Source organism: Tetrao urogallus (genome assembly GCF_951394365.1).
Source record: "Tetrao urogallus genome assembly, chromosome: 3".
NCBI classification, from domain to species: Eukaryota; Metazoa; Chordata; class Aves; order Galliformes; family Phasianidae; genus Tetrao; species Tetrao urogallus.
Window position 1 is genome coordinate 38,823,225 of NC_136815.1, and position 19,874 is coordinate 38,843,098.

General features: G+C 35.6%; 1 protein-coding gene across 1 annotated transcript in view; it reads left to right on the forward strand.

The window, feature by feature from the left end:
* Window positions 1-19,874, forward strand: part of ST18 (ST18 C2H2C-type zinc finger transcription factor) — a gene marked incomplete at both ends in the record, with an annotated part of 171,501 nt that overhangs the window by 107,668 nt on the left and 43,959 nt on the right. Inside the window, one exon of the mRNA XM_079533679.1 lies at window positions 16,865-17,052. Within this exon, the coding sequence (XP_079389805.1) occupies window positions 16,865-17,052 (188 nt within the window). The remainder of the gene's footprint in view (window positions 1-16,864; window positions 17,053-19,874) is intronic.

Sequence of the window (19,874 nt, forward strand, 5' to 3'; positions counted from 1 at the left end):
CCTCTGTTCATTCCTAATTTACACACCAGAAGGATGCATTAATCCAAAGAGGCAGTCATCCAAAAATGAGTATGGTCCATGTGTTCCTCAGAGAAAAATGTTTGAAAAATAGAGGATGTGCAAGTTTCTGCAACATCAGAGAAGCTTTTAATTCATTCATTATCAATTAATAAAGGTTTTCCTAAGCAATTTTCCTTCTCTGTATGAAATACCTGTTATTTAAGAACTACTATGTCACGGATTGATTTTTCTGCCGGTAGCATGAAATGCATCTGAAAAGAAAATACAGTAGTTTAAAACACTGAACTAATCATCCAAAAAGTCATTGTCTAGATGCTAACTTGGTGTTAACAATTTCTACAAAACAAAATTTCATATTGTGTATCTCAGCAGTCAAATGACTACTGACATGAGAGTCAAGTGATTGACATCTTTGAATTTATTTGTGCATGAAAAATGAAGCTACAGGGACAAGAGCTGTCTTTTGAAAATGTAGCCTATGAACATATTCGTATTACTCACACCTATATTATTATGGAAGAAGTATTGAATGTTCCTCAAGAGTTAAAGAATGAAATAGTCTATTGTGTTCCCTGGATACTGGTATTGGAATGACTGTCTTTTCTGACCAACATTCTAAACACTGTGTTGGCTGAGAAATTTAAATCCAGGCATAATTAATTTCCCCTTTTCCCCTGGCTTATCCTATCTGACAAAGCACTTTTACACTCCTTATTGAGTTTCTGTTACAAAGTGCCTTGGGATACTTCTACATGAAAGGCACTCCATAAGCTTGCATGCTCATATTGTGTTATTATTAGTTTTGTAACACTGATTGGTTCTAGAGCATTTGTTAGTCTTTTCTTATTCTTCAAGTTGTTTCACAAAAGTAGAGAATGAAACAAATATAAAGTAAAGCAGAGTTGCAATCACCAATTAAATACAATAATGCATGAAAATGTTTCTTATCTAAATTTCAAGGGATACACTCTTGCTTGAATTCAAAATGGAACTGAATACTAAAAAAAATTATAAGAATTGATTTTAGGAAAACAAAAACTTCACCAAGAAATCTGGCTAATGGTTTTGCTATTATCCATCTTTTCCTGAGAAATATGACCATCATTCTGCTAAAAAATTAAACCCTGAGACAAACAACACTTTCAGTGCCCAGGTGTATTGTTGTTGTAGTAGCTGTTATTCTGCTGAGTAAAATAATTAAATTTCTCTTGCACTGCACTGAGTTTCTATAATATAGTACTTTTCTCCCACCTGTTGACCACCTATATACAACATTATTTCTATTTAAATGACAAACTTGCTGTGATGTCATGTAATAATATGCTTTGAAAATTTTCAAATTTTAAAATCATAGGATTTTCTTCAAATATAATAGGGCCCCCAGCACAAGAAAGACACAGAGTTCTTGGAAGTGGTCAAGAGGAAGGCCACTAAGATGATCAGAGGGCTGGAGCACCTCTCCTATGAAGAAATGTTGAGGGAAATAGGCTTGTTTATCTTTGAGAAGAGAAGGTTCCAGAGAAACTTCATTTTGACCTTCCAATACTTGAAGGGAGTGTATAAACAGGAGGGGGAATAACTGTTTACATGGGTGGATAGTGATAGGACAATAAGAAGTTTTTTGAAACTAAGACAAGGGAGATTTAGGTTATACATTAGGAGGACATTTTTCACTCATAGGATGGTGACACACTGGAACAGGCTGCCCAAGGATGTTGTGGATGCCCCATCCCTGGAAGCATTCAAGGCCAGCCTGGATGTGACTCTGGGCGATCTGGTCTAATGGTTGGTTGGCAACCCTGCACATAACAGGGAAGTTGAAACTAGATGATCATCGTGGTCCTTTTCAACCCAGGGCATTCTATGATTCTATGTTGTCAGTAATTCAGATTTATAAGACTTTTTTTCCTGTATTTATTGTATAGATTATACTGCTGAAGTGTAGTATGCTAAACTAATACAACATTAATAACACTTCAGTATAGAACTGTTCCTCCTGTCAGCCTTAATTATTTACTTACAAACTACATGGTTTGTACTTCACACAGGAATGAAGTGCTTTGGTCATTCCACTGGTAGCTTAACAACACACAAGAGATCAGTTTCTGTCACAATCTAAACTTCACAAAACAGAGCAAAATATAATGCATAATAGAAATGAGTTCTGAAGTCAGGAGTTTTCTGTCTCATACGTTCAAGTTTGAATCTGACATTTTTCAGTCATGACATCTCTGTTGTTGAACCCATCAACAAGAAGCAGAAAGAAAAGGTCTTCTCTTAGATTATTTAGTCACAGACGAATGAAAGGACCAGGATCTTCAGCTGTGCTGAGGATTAGAGTGGAAACCAAGGGGAAGTAAGGAATATTGGTATGATGTATTCTCATTATTGTGTTCTATTTAACAGATGGGATACAGTATGATGAACCATCTGTAGGTTATGGAGTAGCATCTGGGTCAGACCAAGGAAGAGCAAATTGGATTGATCGAAGCATAGGATTATAAAAGCATAGATCAGTTTGGCCAGATCCATATCTGAATAGAAAGGGTTTGGTTTCTGGGTTATATACAGGTGAGAACAAGTCTTTCTGACTTCTGTCACTAATGTTTAAAGAAGACTCTACCACACACTTGTGCTTCAAGTCATGGAGAACATACATGCTCTCTGATCACTGTAGCTACACTTCCAGTTACGCTTCCCCTTACTATCAACAGTGTTAGAACATTTCTTCAAAAGGACTATTTCTTTAAGAAAGGTTAATTTTTGTTTGGAGCCCTTGTTTCACATGTGGGACATTGTAGATATTCAGATAAGTGATATTCAGATTCAATGTGAATAAAAGTGCTTTACCAGAAAGGTGACAGAGCAGAGCTGCCCCAGATGTCTGTTAAAAGAAACAACTAGACACTTTACACTTTGCTGCTGTCTTTTGACTGGGAGCTTGAAAAGCAAGGAAAGCAACCTTGCAATCAACAACGCTGAAGTACTTCAAAAGGTTTCTGTTGCTAACTTATATTCATCAACTTTAACCAAAATATTTAAGTATGTCAGTATAAATAAAAGTATTGACATGTAAGGAAAATCATTTTACCAGGAAATGTACTTATTATTTATTTTGCAATTAGGAATGTTTCGCTGTTTTTGTCTAAGTACGAGTAGATGATATGTATCATATTATATCTGAAATTTAATTTCAGACAGCAATGACATGAAGGTAGATAGTTTGATACATAGAAGATATTTTGGCCACTCAGGAAGTTTGCAACACAGAAGAAAAAAAAAAAAAAAAAAAAGCCTAGCTGCATTTAAAAAGAAATGATTAACTGGAGTATGGGAACTACTGAGTCATGGCCTGAACCTCTGATTGATCACCTGAGGTGAGCACTGAGTCAGCCAGAGGAGCACAGGTGAAGGCAATTCACCTGTGCTGCCAGAAGGGGTGGAGCCTGGCTCCATCACTCCTAGACCTACTTAAGAGCTGGCTACCAGGGGGGAAGGATCTTGTCTGGAGATCCCTCCTTCTGGTGTTTTGTGGTGAGCCCAGCATAAGGGTAAGCCTTCCATTTATTCTCTTTTGTTATCTTAGTCCACTTTGCCTAACTCTCTTGTTTATTTTGTGATTGTAACATCTTGTCTTGATATCCATTGATTATACAACCGGTAACTCTCTTTGTGAGCATCAGAAAATAAGCAGGTTTTGAAGAAGTGTTTTTATGAAAAGAAAGTCTGGTGGATTATCTCAGAAAGAAATGAAAGCTCTATTTAGATGGAAGGAGAAGCAGGCACAAGATAAAATCATCCAAATAGGCTGAAAGACTGTCCTCAGTAAGAACTGTGAGTGTGATTGATTTATGTAGCTACCACCTTTGCAGTACTGTTATCCCAAAGAACTGCCTAAAGTTGAGACACTGACAGAGAAAGCAGCTTGTTCCTAGCCTATATGTAGAAAACCGTTGGGATTCTCCTTAGTTTTTGACTTGTAGTTTCACAGAAATTGCTTGTGGACTTACATTTTTGGAAACCACTATGTTAAAGCACATTGCTGTTGGAGTACATCCAGAGAAGGGCCAGAAAAATGATCCGCAGAATGGAACACCTCTCCTATGAAGACAGGCTGAGAGAGCTGGAGCTGTTCCGTCTGGAGAAAAGAAGGTGACCTGATAGGATAGCAGTCTTTCAATATCTAAACAAGACCTACAGAATTACAGAAAGACCAAGGCTGGAAAAGACCTACAAGATCATCCAGTCCAACCATCCACCTGTTACCAATAGTTCTCACTAAACCATGTTCCTTGAACACCCCCAGGGTCGGTGACTCCACCACCTTCCTGGGCAGCCCATTCCAGCGCCTGACCACTCTTTCAGAAAAGCAGTATTTCCGGATGCCCGGCCTAAATCTCCCCTGGCACAGCTTGAAGCCATTCCCTCTAGTTTTATCACTAGTTACACAAGAGAAGAAGCTGACCTCCAGCTCCCTACAACTTCCCTTCAGCCAGTGATAGAGAGCAATAAGGTCTCCCCTGAAAAAGAGACAGACTCTTAAGGAAGGTCTGTGGCAACAGAACAAGGAGAAATAGCTTCAAGCTCAGGAAGGGTAGATTTAGGTTAGATACAAACAAAAAAATCTTTTACAGTGAGGGTGGTAAGGCACTGGAACAGGTTGCCTAGTGTTGTGGATGATTCCCTGACACTGGGGACTTTCAAGGCGAGGCTGTATCAGGACCTGGACAGCCTGATCTAGCTGTGGATGTTCCTGTTCATTGCAGGGAGTTGGACTAGATGGTCTTCAGAGGACCTTTCCAATTCTGAGGACTCTATGATTCTTGATCTAATCAGCAGTGCGTTTGATCTGAGACAAAAATCTTTATCGTGCTGGTTTTACTTACAACTGATTTTCAGTTGAACAATAAGCATATAATAATAACATCTATTCCCAGGCTCTGGAGTTAGAAGTAGTTACTGTTTTCCCTATTGTTTCGAAACGAAACTTCCTCCCTGCCCATCGTAGAAATTTAAATGAGAATGAGTCTTTGAAACTGTTAACTTTGACTTCTTATTCTAGGACTTCTGGCATAATCAAGGATGTCCTGATGTCACCAATAGTATTTTCTTCAATTCAAAGTAACTTTTATTTCTTATTCTTTTATGATGACATTCTTAGATTATCGAGGAATTCAGGCTACCATTCTAGTCAGTATTTTCCTCAAAGAATCTGTGGAAAACTGTTTTTTACTAAGGAAAAATTATTTTGTAATTGGTGTTTAATAGAAAACATTGAATAGTTAAATATAAACAAACACTGAACAATCTGTATGTGGTACTGTTTAGAGTAAGGCAAGGGCAAGTGCATGATGGTCACAGACCTAATAAAATACTAGCTCTGAAATTCACCTGTCCTTATAATTATAGCCCACATATCAACTGTTCATATCGTAATAAATAAAATTTTGTGGGACTGTCATGTCTAATATCCTTCCATGTTTCTTTCTTCATATTCTAGTCCCACTTTAAAAAGCCATCAAATTGTGAATTGTGCTTTTTTTGCTCTCCTTTTCCTCCCCCTATGCCTTACTCTAATCCCCTCTCTTCTACTCTCTTTCCTAGTGCTCTGAAGAGCTTATGGAGCTCAGGATTTTTGCCCTTTTTGTAGCCCCCATATGTTTTTATACTTCAGATGGCACTTTCAATCCTGTTAAATCATATCAATAAAGCAAAAACATTAGCATAGGAATAAATTCAAAATTCAAATATTCCTCAGTTTTTTCACTTTCAAATGTTCACATCAGAGAGTTATAGCTTGCATTAAATGTTTGGAGCTGGTGTATAATGAACGCCATTTTTTTTCTCTTGAAATTCTTAAATGAAATTATAAATTGTAATAGAATGTTCATTCAAAAAATATAACCCTTGTTTCAGTGAAGAGAAATGAAAGGGTTTGGTTCTGAATGAGCACAAGTAATGACTTTAACATTTTACAGGTAATCCTAAGATTGACAGTTATTTTACTTGACTATTTAGTGAACAGCTCTCAATAACCATTAACGTAGCTGAAATAGGAACTGTATCTTACATTTTCTTTGATATACCAATAGTTGGAGTTGCTCACTACAGTGGATCATTTGCCTAAGTCATGCAGTTATTAAAACCTTTTGATTTATACACTGTGACCTCTATCTCTTTCTCTGTATTTATTTAAAATTTACATTTCACATTTTCTTCTAATGTCTATCATGTACATTTCTAGCCAGCACCTGTAGTATCAATGTCTTTTCTTGCATTAACATGACTTTTTATTTGGGTATGGTTCTACTGTTTTTCTCCTTAAAGTCTCAATTTTGTATAAAAGCTACAGTGTGTAATTAGCTTAAATGTATATTTTTCTAAATTGTTACTTTTTCCACATGTGGCAAATCTGCACCTCTATAACTGTGGCTGCTAGGCTGGCAGGTTGTTATTTGCTGGTTTTTGGGTTTGTTTTTTTTTTTTTTTTTGCCTGAGAATTTTTTGCTGGGTTAAGTGACCAGGCTGGATGGGGTCCTGGGCAGCCTCATCCAGTGGGTGGCAACCTGGCTCAAGACAGGGTTGTGGAAACTAATGTCTTCAAGGTACCTTCCAACCCAACCGATTCTATGATTCTATGATTCTATGATTCTATGATTCTATGATTCTATGATTCTATGATTCTATGATTCTATGATTCTATGATTCTATGATTCTATGATTCTATGATTCTATGATTCTATGATTCTATGATTCTATGATTCTATGATTCTATGATTCTGTAATGTTCCTTGCTTTGAGCTAAAAAATTTGTTATTTAATGTATTCCTGGAGGCATTATCCACACCATCAAAATTTCAATGTTCATCAGCACATAGTAAATATCATCCTTCTAATCACGTGCTGGGATTTCAAGTTTTGTATGCCTTAGTGCTTTCTGTTGAGTGACAGAATGTATCAGAACATTATGGCCCCAGATGGTTGCTGCTTCTTATGGCAGATCCATTCTCTGTGAATGACCACAAGCTATATAGAGAATGAAATGTCAGACACAAATTTCTGCCTTACATATATCAATCATGAGTTTGAACTCGATGATCCTTAAGGTCTTTTCCACCCTGAGTGATTCTATGAGTTAAATATTACTACTAGCTGCATTGCTCTGTTTAACTGATGATAAGGGTGGATTCAGACAATAAAAACAGAGACAAAACAGACTACATGCAGGCAAAAGACGGCAAAGAAAGGTAAAGAATAAAGCCAGCATCCTTTTATCTTAAAACAGTTTCTGACAATGAATTACTTAGGATCCCATTGTCTGTTGTCAAAAGAAAAGGGAAAAAAAAAAAAAGTCTTATCCTCTCTTACATCTTCTCTAACCTAACTGAAGGAATTTGCATGGTTTTTATTTACAAATTTATGGCAGCTAGCAGGCTGACCATTCACATGTAAGGCTTTATGCATCCAGAGATTGTATGGATGATCTGTAGTTCTGACTATGAACTTAATCCGTTCCAAGCTGCATTCCTGGCTTGGGTCCAAGAATGTATTATTGACCTAGTGAGCAGAGACAGACTGAGTGACTGACTATAAAAAGGGGGTAGAAAGACTGATTTGGCCAAGCTCTTGGGCACACATTCAGATCACTGAGTTTAGGAATTTCCTGAGTTCCAGTAAATAAAAAAATAAGTTTTCTCCAAACTGTCTTTTAATAAACATAACTTATCTGTTGTTAAAGCATCCAAATCTGTCTCTAGCTCCGTAGAATTCTTGAACTATGAGCATTAGAATAAAACTTTAAAGTAGCTGCTAATTTCATGACATATTTAAGTAACAGTATCTATGTATGACATATCTGAATATCATTATGAGCCCACAAGCTTTTAAACCAGAACAGGAAACTCGGAAAAGAGAATTAGAATCTGTGCTGTCCTCTGAGTTGTCTTTTCTGGGGAAAGAACCATACTGAAATAGCAAACTGTAGTTTAAAAAGAGAGAGAGAGATTTAAAGAAAAAAATACAATTTCTTCAGCATGATAATTACATTTTAAGTTCTTATTCTAATCCAAATTTACCTATTGCAGCTTGAAATCCTTGTCTTTTAGCCTCTGGTGTCACATGATTAGACTTCACCATAACTACGTGTTTTTTCCTATGTTGTTGCTGACTTACCATCACTCCACTCTTAACATGTATCATTTTATTTGCTCAGTCATTTCACAGTTCAGTTGTTCTTTTTGGTCAGGTGGACTATAACATTTAGTTTACTGTCTGAAACATCTCCAATCTCAGTATATAATGACTCAACATGATTAGCCATTTCTCCCCAGTCTCTTTTCATGGGGACTAATAAATCCTCTTTTACCAACAAGGCTGTGGCAACTCTTTTACTTTTCTTATATGTCTTTTCAAAATAAAATATATCTTTCAATATCATCCTCTCCCCGGCTTTTACTTATGATACAAAATTTTCTCCACTTTATTATCTGTCTCGTCCTGTTACTTTTTTTTCCTAGCTAAATCTTTAATTTGTGTATACAGGCACACACTTTAATATCTTAAAGTTACTGAGATAATTTTGCTCATATTAGTGTTCACAATTCTCCTTTTATCTTTCTTCTCATCTATGCCTCATGTGCTTTCCTTTCATCTTGGCCTGGCTCTGGACTGAACTTTTCACAGCTCTGACATTTGAGAAAAAGATCATTGTCCATGTATGGTAGTTACCTTTTCTATTTGTGGAATACCTTTTAACCCTGGAATGATTGCTTCAGTGCATAGGAACAAGCCCTGTACCTTTCATAGATACAGCTTGTAGGTTAAATGTTTTGGTTTCTATGGCTTTGTTAGAGACAGAAAGAGGTGAAATGCATTTTTGTGTTGTGTTATAATGAAAAACAAGAAACATTTCTATTTTCTTTAGTTATCTTTGTCATGTTCTGACTTTTTATCATCACTTCTGTGACATCAGTTCACCAGATCTAAATGACAAGCTAGTTTATTAGTTTGATCTCTTCCTATTTTTGTTTAAAAATATTGATGAAAGGAAACTACTCTTATCTGATGAATTCCAAAAGATTTTTCAGGAATTCTCATGTGCAGTTTTTTTCTAGTGATACACTGTAAGTGTCTCGTAGTTCATCCATTGATTACAGTTTTCACATTTTTGCACGTTTTACTCCTTGAAGTTCTTCAGCCAGACAATATGTTGCCACCTCTAACTTGTAAAGTAAGCAGTTGTTTCTGCTCATGTGTAATTTTCTCATGTCTCAAAATTCAGAAGTATTTCTTACTTTTGTAGGTAGGTAGAATGATCTTCTCATATAACCTGTGTTCCAGCACATTCTACTATTCAGTGAGCAATTCAGTGACACAAAATATCGGTGAAGTTTACTGTCATGTCCTCCAGAGTAGAATAACGTTTGTAAATGGGAAGTATGTTTTAGCATGAAACATCAGAATGCAATGCTGTATAAATTTTGAGAATGTATGTAATCCATAAAACAGACCAGGTACAGGGAGACATCATTTCAAGCTTCCAGTATTTAAAGAGAATTTATAAACATGAGAGAAATCAACTTTCTACACAGGAGGTTGGTAATAAGACAAAGAGGAATGCTTTTAAACTAAGCAGAGGAGATTTAGGTTAGATTAGGTTAGGTTAGATGTCAAGGGGAATTTTTTGACTCAGAAAGTTTGGTAAGGTGCTGGAACAGGCTGCCCAGAGAGGTTGTGGATTCCCTGTCCCTAGAGCTGTGTAAGGACAGGTTGGATGGGGCCCTGGGACATCTCGTTTAGTGCTTGCTCTAAAGGTATGCAATCGTATCTGTGGCAGAGGAGTTGGAACTTGATGATTCTTGAGGTTCCTTCCAACCAAAATGATTCTGCGATGATCTTCCTAAGAATTTGGCTTGAAGAGTTCTGAGATAGTGCAAATTCGTTACTCTTTTCTTGAGCTGTCAGTCTCACTGATGAAAAATGTCTCATTGAGTATATTCCTTAATAAGTAAACTTGTAAATAAACATATGATAATAAGAGATTAATCTAGAGGTTCTTACTCAATTAGAAGAATCATTTTTAATGTAATTTGATTGACCTTTTCTTAGTTAACTACCTGGCACCTATACTGATATTAGAGTGGAATACTGTAAATTGAATTTCTATTTAATTATTATTTTTCAAAGGATTCAAACCTTTTGTATTCCATCAAAATTAATGCAATTTATTTTCTTCCATTAGAAAACTATGTTCTCTCCCTACTTGTAAAATCTGAGAGTAACTTTTGTCATTTAAAAGTATGCTCTATCTAGTTTCCTAAGTTTAGGATTTGTCTTTGTATGTCGTCAGAATATGTGGATTCTTTAATGGTCAGTAATTTCATGGTACTGAGAACAACATCCTAGCCTTTGTATAATTAATAGTTTAAGCGGACTTGACTGATGTTGTGGCTTTTTAGACTTTTTGTGAACTCCAACTTCTGACTATGATGAGACAGTGTCTTAATTGTCTTTATGTCACTGCTCACTTTTAGAGCAACCTGAACTAAGAATATTAACACTCACTCCAACTAGGCTATAAAATTTACATGCAGTCTCTGCAAACAATGAGGATTACTTAAGGAAACAGAACATAAATCTGACTGACTTAATCTGAAAACAAAGAAGATAATTGGATTATAGTCACTTTCCACCTTCCTCCTCAACCACTCATGTCTATCTGAAGATGCTGTAATTTACAGTATTTGAGTCTTTAGTTGCAGTGATGAGACAACCTATGTTGTGTTTCTTTTGAGTCCAATGTTTCATATCCTTTCAGGAACCTCTAGCATTCTTAGTTGCTGTAAACAATTACCTCAATGTCATTTCAATCAACATATGATCATCCCCTTCCTGTACCCAGTACTAGTCATTTCTCCTGATTATCATCAGCTTATGTGGAGCTCAGGATTTTTTGTTTGAATTCGAGGGATTAGTGACATATAGCTGTAGCCTAATCCCTTGGGAGCTACTAGGCAGTTAGAATCCAACTCATCTATTTCTTAGGTTGCTAGAAGATGTAGAAAAGGACTAAGGTAGGGACATTAAGGATTTCTATTCCTTTTCAGTAATTCCACAGCTTTCAAATTCTTAGAAGAAAATCCAACTATGACAGAAAATTGTAAGCTATAGGTTCAGCTTTGAGTAACGTGTTCCTGAATCCTAGAATATAAACTTTTCTCACTTCTAAGAAATAAGTAGTATTTGATAGAGAGTAATGGGACACCTGCAAATCTGTGAACAAACTTGATCAAGCCCTAAAGAAGCCAGAAATATCTTTAGTCACAATCTAATTAAGGAACAATCTTAGGCTAACCTTCTCCTTTTTCTGCTGGTGTGAAATTAAATTCAAAAAAGACAGATCAGAAGAGAATATATCCTTTAATTGAAATCCAATAGTTTAATATTTACCTTTGTGACATAGCTAAGATATCAGTCAAAAGGTAACTCAAATTAAGAATTCAGTTGTTTTCTCCACAAACTAAAATGTTCCATTAACTACTCTTGTGCAAACTACACGAAGAGCAATCCTTAAATACAAATCCTTAAATAGTATTAGACAATACATGAAAATTCCTTGATATTCAAAGACAGATATTTTTTGTCCTTATGCTAAGGAGCATACATAAGAAGAGGTGTGTTCTGTTCTTATTATTTTACATGACATCCATTATAGACAGTAGTAGACACCAGTTATCAAGCTAAATATACCCCTAGTTTTATCCACTGTAGCAATTCTTATGTCTGTTACCATGCTTTACCAACATGCAGGCTGCTTTGAATAATAAAAAAGAAAAAATTCCCCAGAGGTTGGAAATCTTGACAACATACTGATGACAAAAATCTTTGCTGGCTACAAAAGGTCAGGGTAAAGGTTTGACATACACACTGCTTAGATGAACTGTTTACAAAAAAAAGATGGACATGACAATTAGACAGTTTTCAGTATTAGGAAAAACTATAGGCTGTGAGGATTGCTCTCTTAGGCATTGCTTTGTGAATACAAACCAATGCACCACTGTATGTCTATATTACCAGTGTCTGTCTCAATACATGCAAGTAGATAATATGTCTTAGATATTAACCTTTTGGATCATACTGTAGCTGACACAAGATAATTTTTCCTAGCTCAACCAATGACTAAAAAAATAACATAAAAAAAACTCTTCATTATAAAAGTGCTAAAATTATTTATTATTCAAAAAATATTAGTAATTTGGGGAAGAAGTGTGCAGTGACTTTGAGCACAAGAACAAAAAGAACTTCCCCTGGTTTATGAGCCTCAGATTACCAAATAACCTTGACAGCTGAATCAGTGTTCCATGACAACAAGCAAGCCATTGATAAATAGCAACAAAACTATTAGATGTTGAATTTATGAGATGAGTAATAGAGAAGCTAAATTATAGGTTTACCATTTGAAAATCTACAGTATGACAAATCTGTTCTAACGTGTGTGTGTGTGTGTGTGTGAATGCACAGAAGGAAAAGAGAGAAATGGAAACTTTTAAAGACAGATATAACACAAACATGCCATGGATATTACAAATGCACAAATATATTATTTTATATGAATTAGTTAAATTCAGTGTCCATTATGAAGTAATAAACAAATCATGTGTAAGTAATTGAAAAAGCTACCACTTGTGAAGTTGTCTTCCTGGTTTTATTCTCATTTTTACTTTTAAGCATTGTGATGTAGGGAAAGGGAAATTCTGGTAAGTAGTAGATCTTTAAACTGCCTACTGCAAACTAGTAGATTCCATTTAAAACTGAAGTATGAAGAGTCACCACCAAAAGCAAGAGTATGTTCTTCTGGAGTTCAAAAACCTCTTCTTAGTCTATGGAAAGTAATTTGCACTTCCTAGGAACGAAAAAACAATTATTTTTTTATCCTCCTGTAATCAGAATGAATGGTATCAGAAATCATTTTAAGTAAGGTTGAATCTTGCATCAGAAATAGTTTAGCTAGCAGGGGCAGGGAAGTAATTGTCCCTCTGTACTCAACACTGGTGAGGCCATAACTCCAGTACCGTGTTTTGTTTTGGGCCCCTCACTGCAGGAAAGAATGTGACGCCCTGAAGTGTGTCCAGAGAAGAGCAACTAAGGTGGTAAGGGGTCAGGAGCACAAGTCTTACGAGGCGTGATTGAGGGAACTGAGATTGTTCAGTATAGAGAAGAGGAGGCTCAAGGGAGACCTTATCACTCTCTGTAACTATTTGAAGGGAGGTTGTAGTGAGCTGGGGGTCAGCCTCTTCTCTAGTGTAACTAGTGATAGGATTAGAGGGAATGGCCTCAAGCTGCACCTGGGCAGATTCAGGCTGGACATTAGGAAATACTATTTTTCTGAAAGAGTGGCCTGAAAGAGGGGCACTGGGATGGGCTGCCCAGGGAGGTGGTGGAGTCATCAACCATGGAGGTGCTGGGGGACATGGTTTAGTGAGAAATATTGGTGATATGTGGATGGTTGGACTGGGTGATCTCAGGTCTTTTGCAACCTTGATTCTATGATTCTGTCTTATGTAGTCACTTATTTTAATTTATTAATATTTTTATTATTTTAATTTATAGGAACTATAGAGGAAATCTGAGTGAGTGGCTGTTCATGTACAGAGACAGATATGATAAGAACAAGATAACAGGAAACTTGGTAATACGACTGATTGTTTTCCAGGCAGACCTGTAGTGGGATTCTTGTGCTCATTTTTCAAAGCAGGACTACATTGGCAGGTGGCAGCAGCACTCTAGGGCTCATCTTGTCTGTTATCTGCAAGTGTTTGAGTTTGGCTGTTTTTCATGGTGAAACACCAATAGATTGACAGCTGACATTAAGTTCTTAGAAAAGTACTGTAGTAGTGAGGAAGAATACAGCAATCACCTTACATTCTGATTATGTTTTTCCTTACCTTGACTGCAAGATGCACAGCAGTCAGACAAGTTACAGGATTAATGCTAAGGAGTTATATGAAGTTCTGTGACCTGTGTTAAAGAGGACAGTATACTAATGAACTGATTGGTTCTTCTGTTCTAAAAATCTATTAATTATACTTCTGTAAGAAACAGCTGCAGCTTTGTCAAAGGGGAATTAAACACTGAAAATGCATATTGTCCCAAATACTGTTACAGTAGCTACTGGAGATAAATTTGAAGCTTGACAAATAAATGAAGGAGATTCAAAGGCAAACTTAGCAAAGGTTTTGGTTAATAAAGCAATTGTGTGTGAAGGGTATTCAAACATTTGTCATTTATTCATTTTGCCTGAACCAGCATGAATGGTACTGTCATTCACAAATATTCATTAAGAAATATTTGATTGTACTTTTTCAGAAACTAATTATGCATGTTCATCTGTACTGCATCCATGTCTGATGTCTGTTATACGGCCACCTTTTCTAAAGGGACACTTAAACTCTGTTGTGATTCTGACCTTTAACATGGTATTCATGTTACCCTCTTTTCTTAAAAAGAGAAATAACTGAGAAGTCTTAGTATATTCAACCTCAGATAGTAGTTAATGTCCAGTAATGCTAATGCCCATGGCATTTTAGCTTTCAGAAGATCACAAATATCTGCTGTGTTTGAGGTGCATATGGTAGAATTGTAACATTCCCTCAAACTGCAGATCATCGTATTTCCACATCCTTCATGTTTGCAATGATGAGTTGCCAAAAAGGTGCTTAGCCAAAAATGGGTATCTTTTTAAACAAAATGCTGAAGTTAGTCATATGCTTTCATCCAAAACAATCAGAACCTGAGCCAATTTAGTGCACATAAGATACCTTGGAAGGATTAATTTATGCTGTAGAGCTTGTTATATGTTTAACCAATAGGAGTTCTCTGCACACATGGATTTTAAAAAAAAAAAAATTTTTTTTTTTTTTTTTGCAAATCTTGCAGCTAAGTCAGTGAGCCAAATGCAAAATCTAGCACCTAAGAGCATCTTGTAGACTTGTAATGCACCCCGGGGGTGCCTAAGGTTGAGAAACCATTGAGTGGATTACACAGATTCATATAGTTATTTTTGTCAATGCTGAAAGACATAATATGAATACTATTATTCATACTGCATATATTTCTCAGAATACTATGTATAGGAGAACAAAACTTCACAATATCCAAAAAAGTTATTTTTAAAGAGTGATTTGAAGGTTTGAGCCTCTTTATTGAGGTACTGCAAATATAACACCTATGCACCATACAGATCAGGTTTATGGTGGACAAAGCTTTATTAAATTTCTCTAGAAGCAAATTAACTGGCAGGTCTTGTAGGAGATGAAAGAAATATATCAAATCTGCTAATAATCTTCCTCATTAAAAGTCAGTCATTTCTTCTCAGTCGGTCATGCAAAAGTAAAGTATTTAGACAAGGCTTTTTCCAGGGGGTGGTTTGCACAATTTATGCCAAATAACTAGTTCTTAGTGGGATGAATAGCCCTCTGTTGGAACCTCTTTCCAGAGTCTTTACAAAGACCTGAGAAGATCCTAAACCAGGCACTTCTGACATAAGTTAATGAAATGAAACCAGTGCTCATAACTACTATTGAAAGACTGATACTGAAAAATATTCTGAATATGCAGTGTCTTTCAAGTGTGTTCTGTTGTTGAACTGCATGTGATGACTAAAATTGAATTCAAGATATGTGGTTAGTTTTTCAGCTTATGTGAGTATGTGGAAAGATCTGGCTCAAAAAGAAGGAATGAAAAACATGACTGTATCTAATGTGTGTTATATTTTCTAGTCATACACAATACATTTTTGGGTCAAAATCTCCTTTTTTCCCCAATATGGCTTTATAATAAACAGGTTTGCCATGTTTCTACCTATAGAGATGACAAGGAAGTCTGTTCTAAAAGATGCACAATGCAGCAACAAATATACCTAAGAAGACACAATCTACAGACTTGGATATAACAAGAAATTGGCATGTTGGCACACTCCAAAACACTGCTGCAATTCTTTTAATACAGGAAGATATAGAGAACTGCATTTAAGAAGGAAGCATTGCCCAGTCTGAATGGGGTCTGATGACTGCATCTGATATACAAATCCAAAAACAAAATTAGACATTAAAAGTATAAAATCTATTATACTTCTCCACCCGAATTCTGTGTGAACATTTTTAGTTAATATCAAAGATAATAATAAAATTGATCATTGAGTCACAAAATAACATGCTTATCTTAAACTTGAATGTCAACCAGTTATCAAAAAATGAATGAATAAGACCTCTGTGGTCAACACTGGTATGAACAAAGAGGGACTGCTGACTGTAGGTTTTGTAATTTAAGGATGGTGGGGAACAACACAAAGTACACAAGTAAATGTACTACTAGTATAAAGGCAGTGGGGCTAAAGTATATTGTAATATAACTGGTGGTATATTTTTCCCATTAGTTGTTTTTTCTGGATTATCAGCCCAGGCTACATCTTTGTTCATCCTTTCTTGGGTGTATTCATTCTACAGCAGAGCTTGGATTAACATATGGTTACTTAAGATCAAGCATGTTGAATTATTGATCTTTTAGTTTTGTCTTCCTCTTCATTCCCCTTCCCCCAAAGAGATTTTGGCAGCACTCAAAAAAAAAAAAAAAAAAAAAATAGTAAATTTGTCAGGATCCTGGAAACTTGGAGAACATAAGCTAAAATTAAATTTCTGTTAAACACAACTTGTTGCTGTTGCAGGTGAATTGATGTTGTGTCAGTCCTCTCCCGTATACATGAAATGATGATTGTAGTTTTTTAACCAGTTTACCCCTCACTTCTCTCAATCTTTTTTTCCCTGTCATTACCCATTAATCATTGCAGTGCCTACAAATGCTCCATGGCTAAGAGAAAAGCTGAAGAACAGATTTCAGGTGTTCCTGTCAACAAAAGGAAGTCTCTGCTAATGAAGCCTCGCCACTACAGTCCCAGCCTGGAATGCAAAGAGGAAAATGAAGACAGGACAGATTTACAGGAGAATATTGGTGTCCTCGATAGCAATTCAATTCCAGGTAATCATGTAATAAGGCTCCACACAAACCTGAATTCCACAGAAGGGGAGCTATGAAACACTGTTTTCAAAAAGGATGCAGAACGCTTTTGGCTTGTAATGGAGTTGGAATAGTGCATTTCTATCTAGCTTTAACCATTCAATTATTTTGTACAAACTCCTCCTGGGGTCTAGTAAATGCTTTGTAGGTCACACAGAGAGACAACTACTACAGCAGGTCAGATATGGAGCAGCATCTGCTTCTCCACTAGGTCTGTCAAAGAACAAGGTTAAGCCCACCACAGATAAAAACACATTTATGAAGAGCAGATTTTCATTGGAATATATAGAGCTCTTAGGGAAAAACAAAATGCTTAGCAAAATGTTGTTGACTTTAGCATTTAGCAAAGCAATTTCATGCGTGTGACGGCTACGTGTGTTCTGATTAACACAATTATTAGAGTCAGCACTTTTATACTTGTTATTTAAACTCTTCTAAGTCAGACGTCTGACAATTTATTGAAACTTCTACAATGTGTCTGCTGCAAAATATAGAAGAGTGTGGGGATACAGAAATATATAGCTATAGTTTTTCTTTGTCTGTTTCTTTCTTAATATATTTATATATATATATTCAAGATGAACAATTAACATCAATCTAAATTGACTGTTGCATATCTGTTTAAATAATACTGCACAAGTTGATAATCAGGGAGGTGAGAAATCAGTGGAGTATATGCTGCATTGTTTTAAAGGGAAGAGTCATCATTAGATGGCAACCATCAAGATAAAAAGAAAGGGATCTGGCACTGGGAAATTAGTAATCACAGCTACTATGAAAACAGAATACAGAATGAACTTGTATTCTGCTTGGTTGTTTGTTACTACAGATGTTTAAAGGTAATTTACTTTCCTCTCCCATTACAAGGTTTCCTGTACAAACTTTTAAAATATTTTGGAAGGAAGCAGAGAAATGAGATTAAGAATTTAGATCTTTATTCACTCTAAATAGAATTTTCGAAGAGGTAAATAACTCTTCCACATATTCTACATGTGACAGCTACATATACATACAAACAGAAGACAACTGTCAGATTAATCAAATCCTTGTTCTGCTTAAATCAGTGCAGAACTCTGTCTTGTTTCTGAACTCGCTGAAGGGAAAATATTTTGATGATTAAATCGGTAGAACGTGCCATATTCAGATGAACATACCTTATTTAACTTTTTTTTTTTTTTTTTCAAAAAAAGGGCAAGTGTTGAGCCAGACCATTGACATAAACTAGTAGAACCTTATTTGCACCCATTCAGTTATGAGAAACAAACTGATTTTAAAAAGGTTAATTTGATTCTTATTACACTTCTTGCAATTGTTTTTGGCATTGATAATGCAATCTATATCTTTTGAATTAACCTTATTAGTTAAAGTATCTATGAAAAAAACTTCAGCTAGAACATAAGATTGATTGGATATTTACTTTTAATTTCTTAGAGTAATATTGCTGATTTTATTGTGAACTTTTCATTCTTGTTGCTTCACCTATTAATGCTTCAGTTCATGCACTGAGGCCACTGCAAACTAAGCTGAGTTCTGATTGTTTTAAAATGAAATCCAGTCTATAGAGTGAAAAGCAAAGCTGAGACATCTGAATCATTAAAACCAGTTAAACAACACATTTTTTAACATTGCATTTGTAAAATTCCTCATTTCAGTATCAATCATGCTGGTTTCAGAAGCCATCACCTAAGTTGCAATGCCTTGTATTGCTTTAATCTAGAACAATAATAGTTGAAAATATCTACTGCTATTATCAAACCTTCTTATTTTTATTTTTATTTCTGAATAGTGGGTAGAACTAACTTCTTACTTTTATAAATGACGTTTTGATGTTAATGTTTCATTTTCCAAACGGCAGAAGAGCAAATAATAAAATGCATTTGACTAAAGTTTGTAACAGAGCCAAATGATCGTTCTTACTTGCTGAGATGTGAAGACAACAGACTTCTTTATTCAGAATACTGCAATGTGTGGGGTACCGGAACAGCTGCTAAAAAGTTACGCTAAGGATTACAGACATTTTTTTAAAACACGACTTCACACACACAGTGCACAAGGCCACCTCTCCCTGCATGAGCCCAATTTTCTGAAGAATAATAAGAATTAATCAATATTTTCTTTTAACATATAACAAACAGTTGAACCAAACAATTATGTAAACTGGAAATGACCCAAAATGCTAACAGTTTGGCAGCAGTAAAGTGAAATGCATTGTGGTGCACATGTGCATTTTTGTCCCCCTTTTCCCCTCCACAATAATCTGCACTTAATAGGAATATTTTAAACTATGTAGCTAAGCAACAGAGGTAATTGTTGCTTTCTAGAGCTTTTGTTAGGCACTCTAACACAGCCCAAATATGCATAATTAGGTATAATGTCTATAAATCATTATTGTACACATGTGGGTAGTTAAGTGGATTGAGAGAATAGTTCAATGAATTGGACATATTCACTGAAAATGCTTTTTATTTGTTTTCTGTAGTTCATAATACTTTAAAATTATCATAACCCTTTACACTTTCTCTTAATAGCTCACTGTGTTATGGAGAGAAACTTCATTTGCATTTTAGACTATACCTAATTTATTATTTAAACCTGGAGTTCTTCTGATTCAGGAGAGAGCAGACACATCTTGGGAAATAGTCTGTGCTTGTTTATTCATCTTCCTTTCTAGGAAGTAAAATGTTAAATTTTTCAGTTTATGTTGAATAGATCCCAACAAAAGAATGTACCCTATAATCAGCATTATTGAAGGGGCTAGTGTTGTGACTAAATTCTTCCCTTCA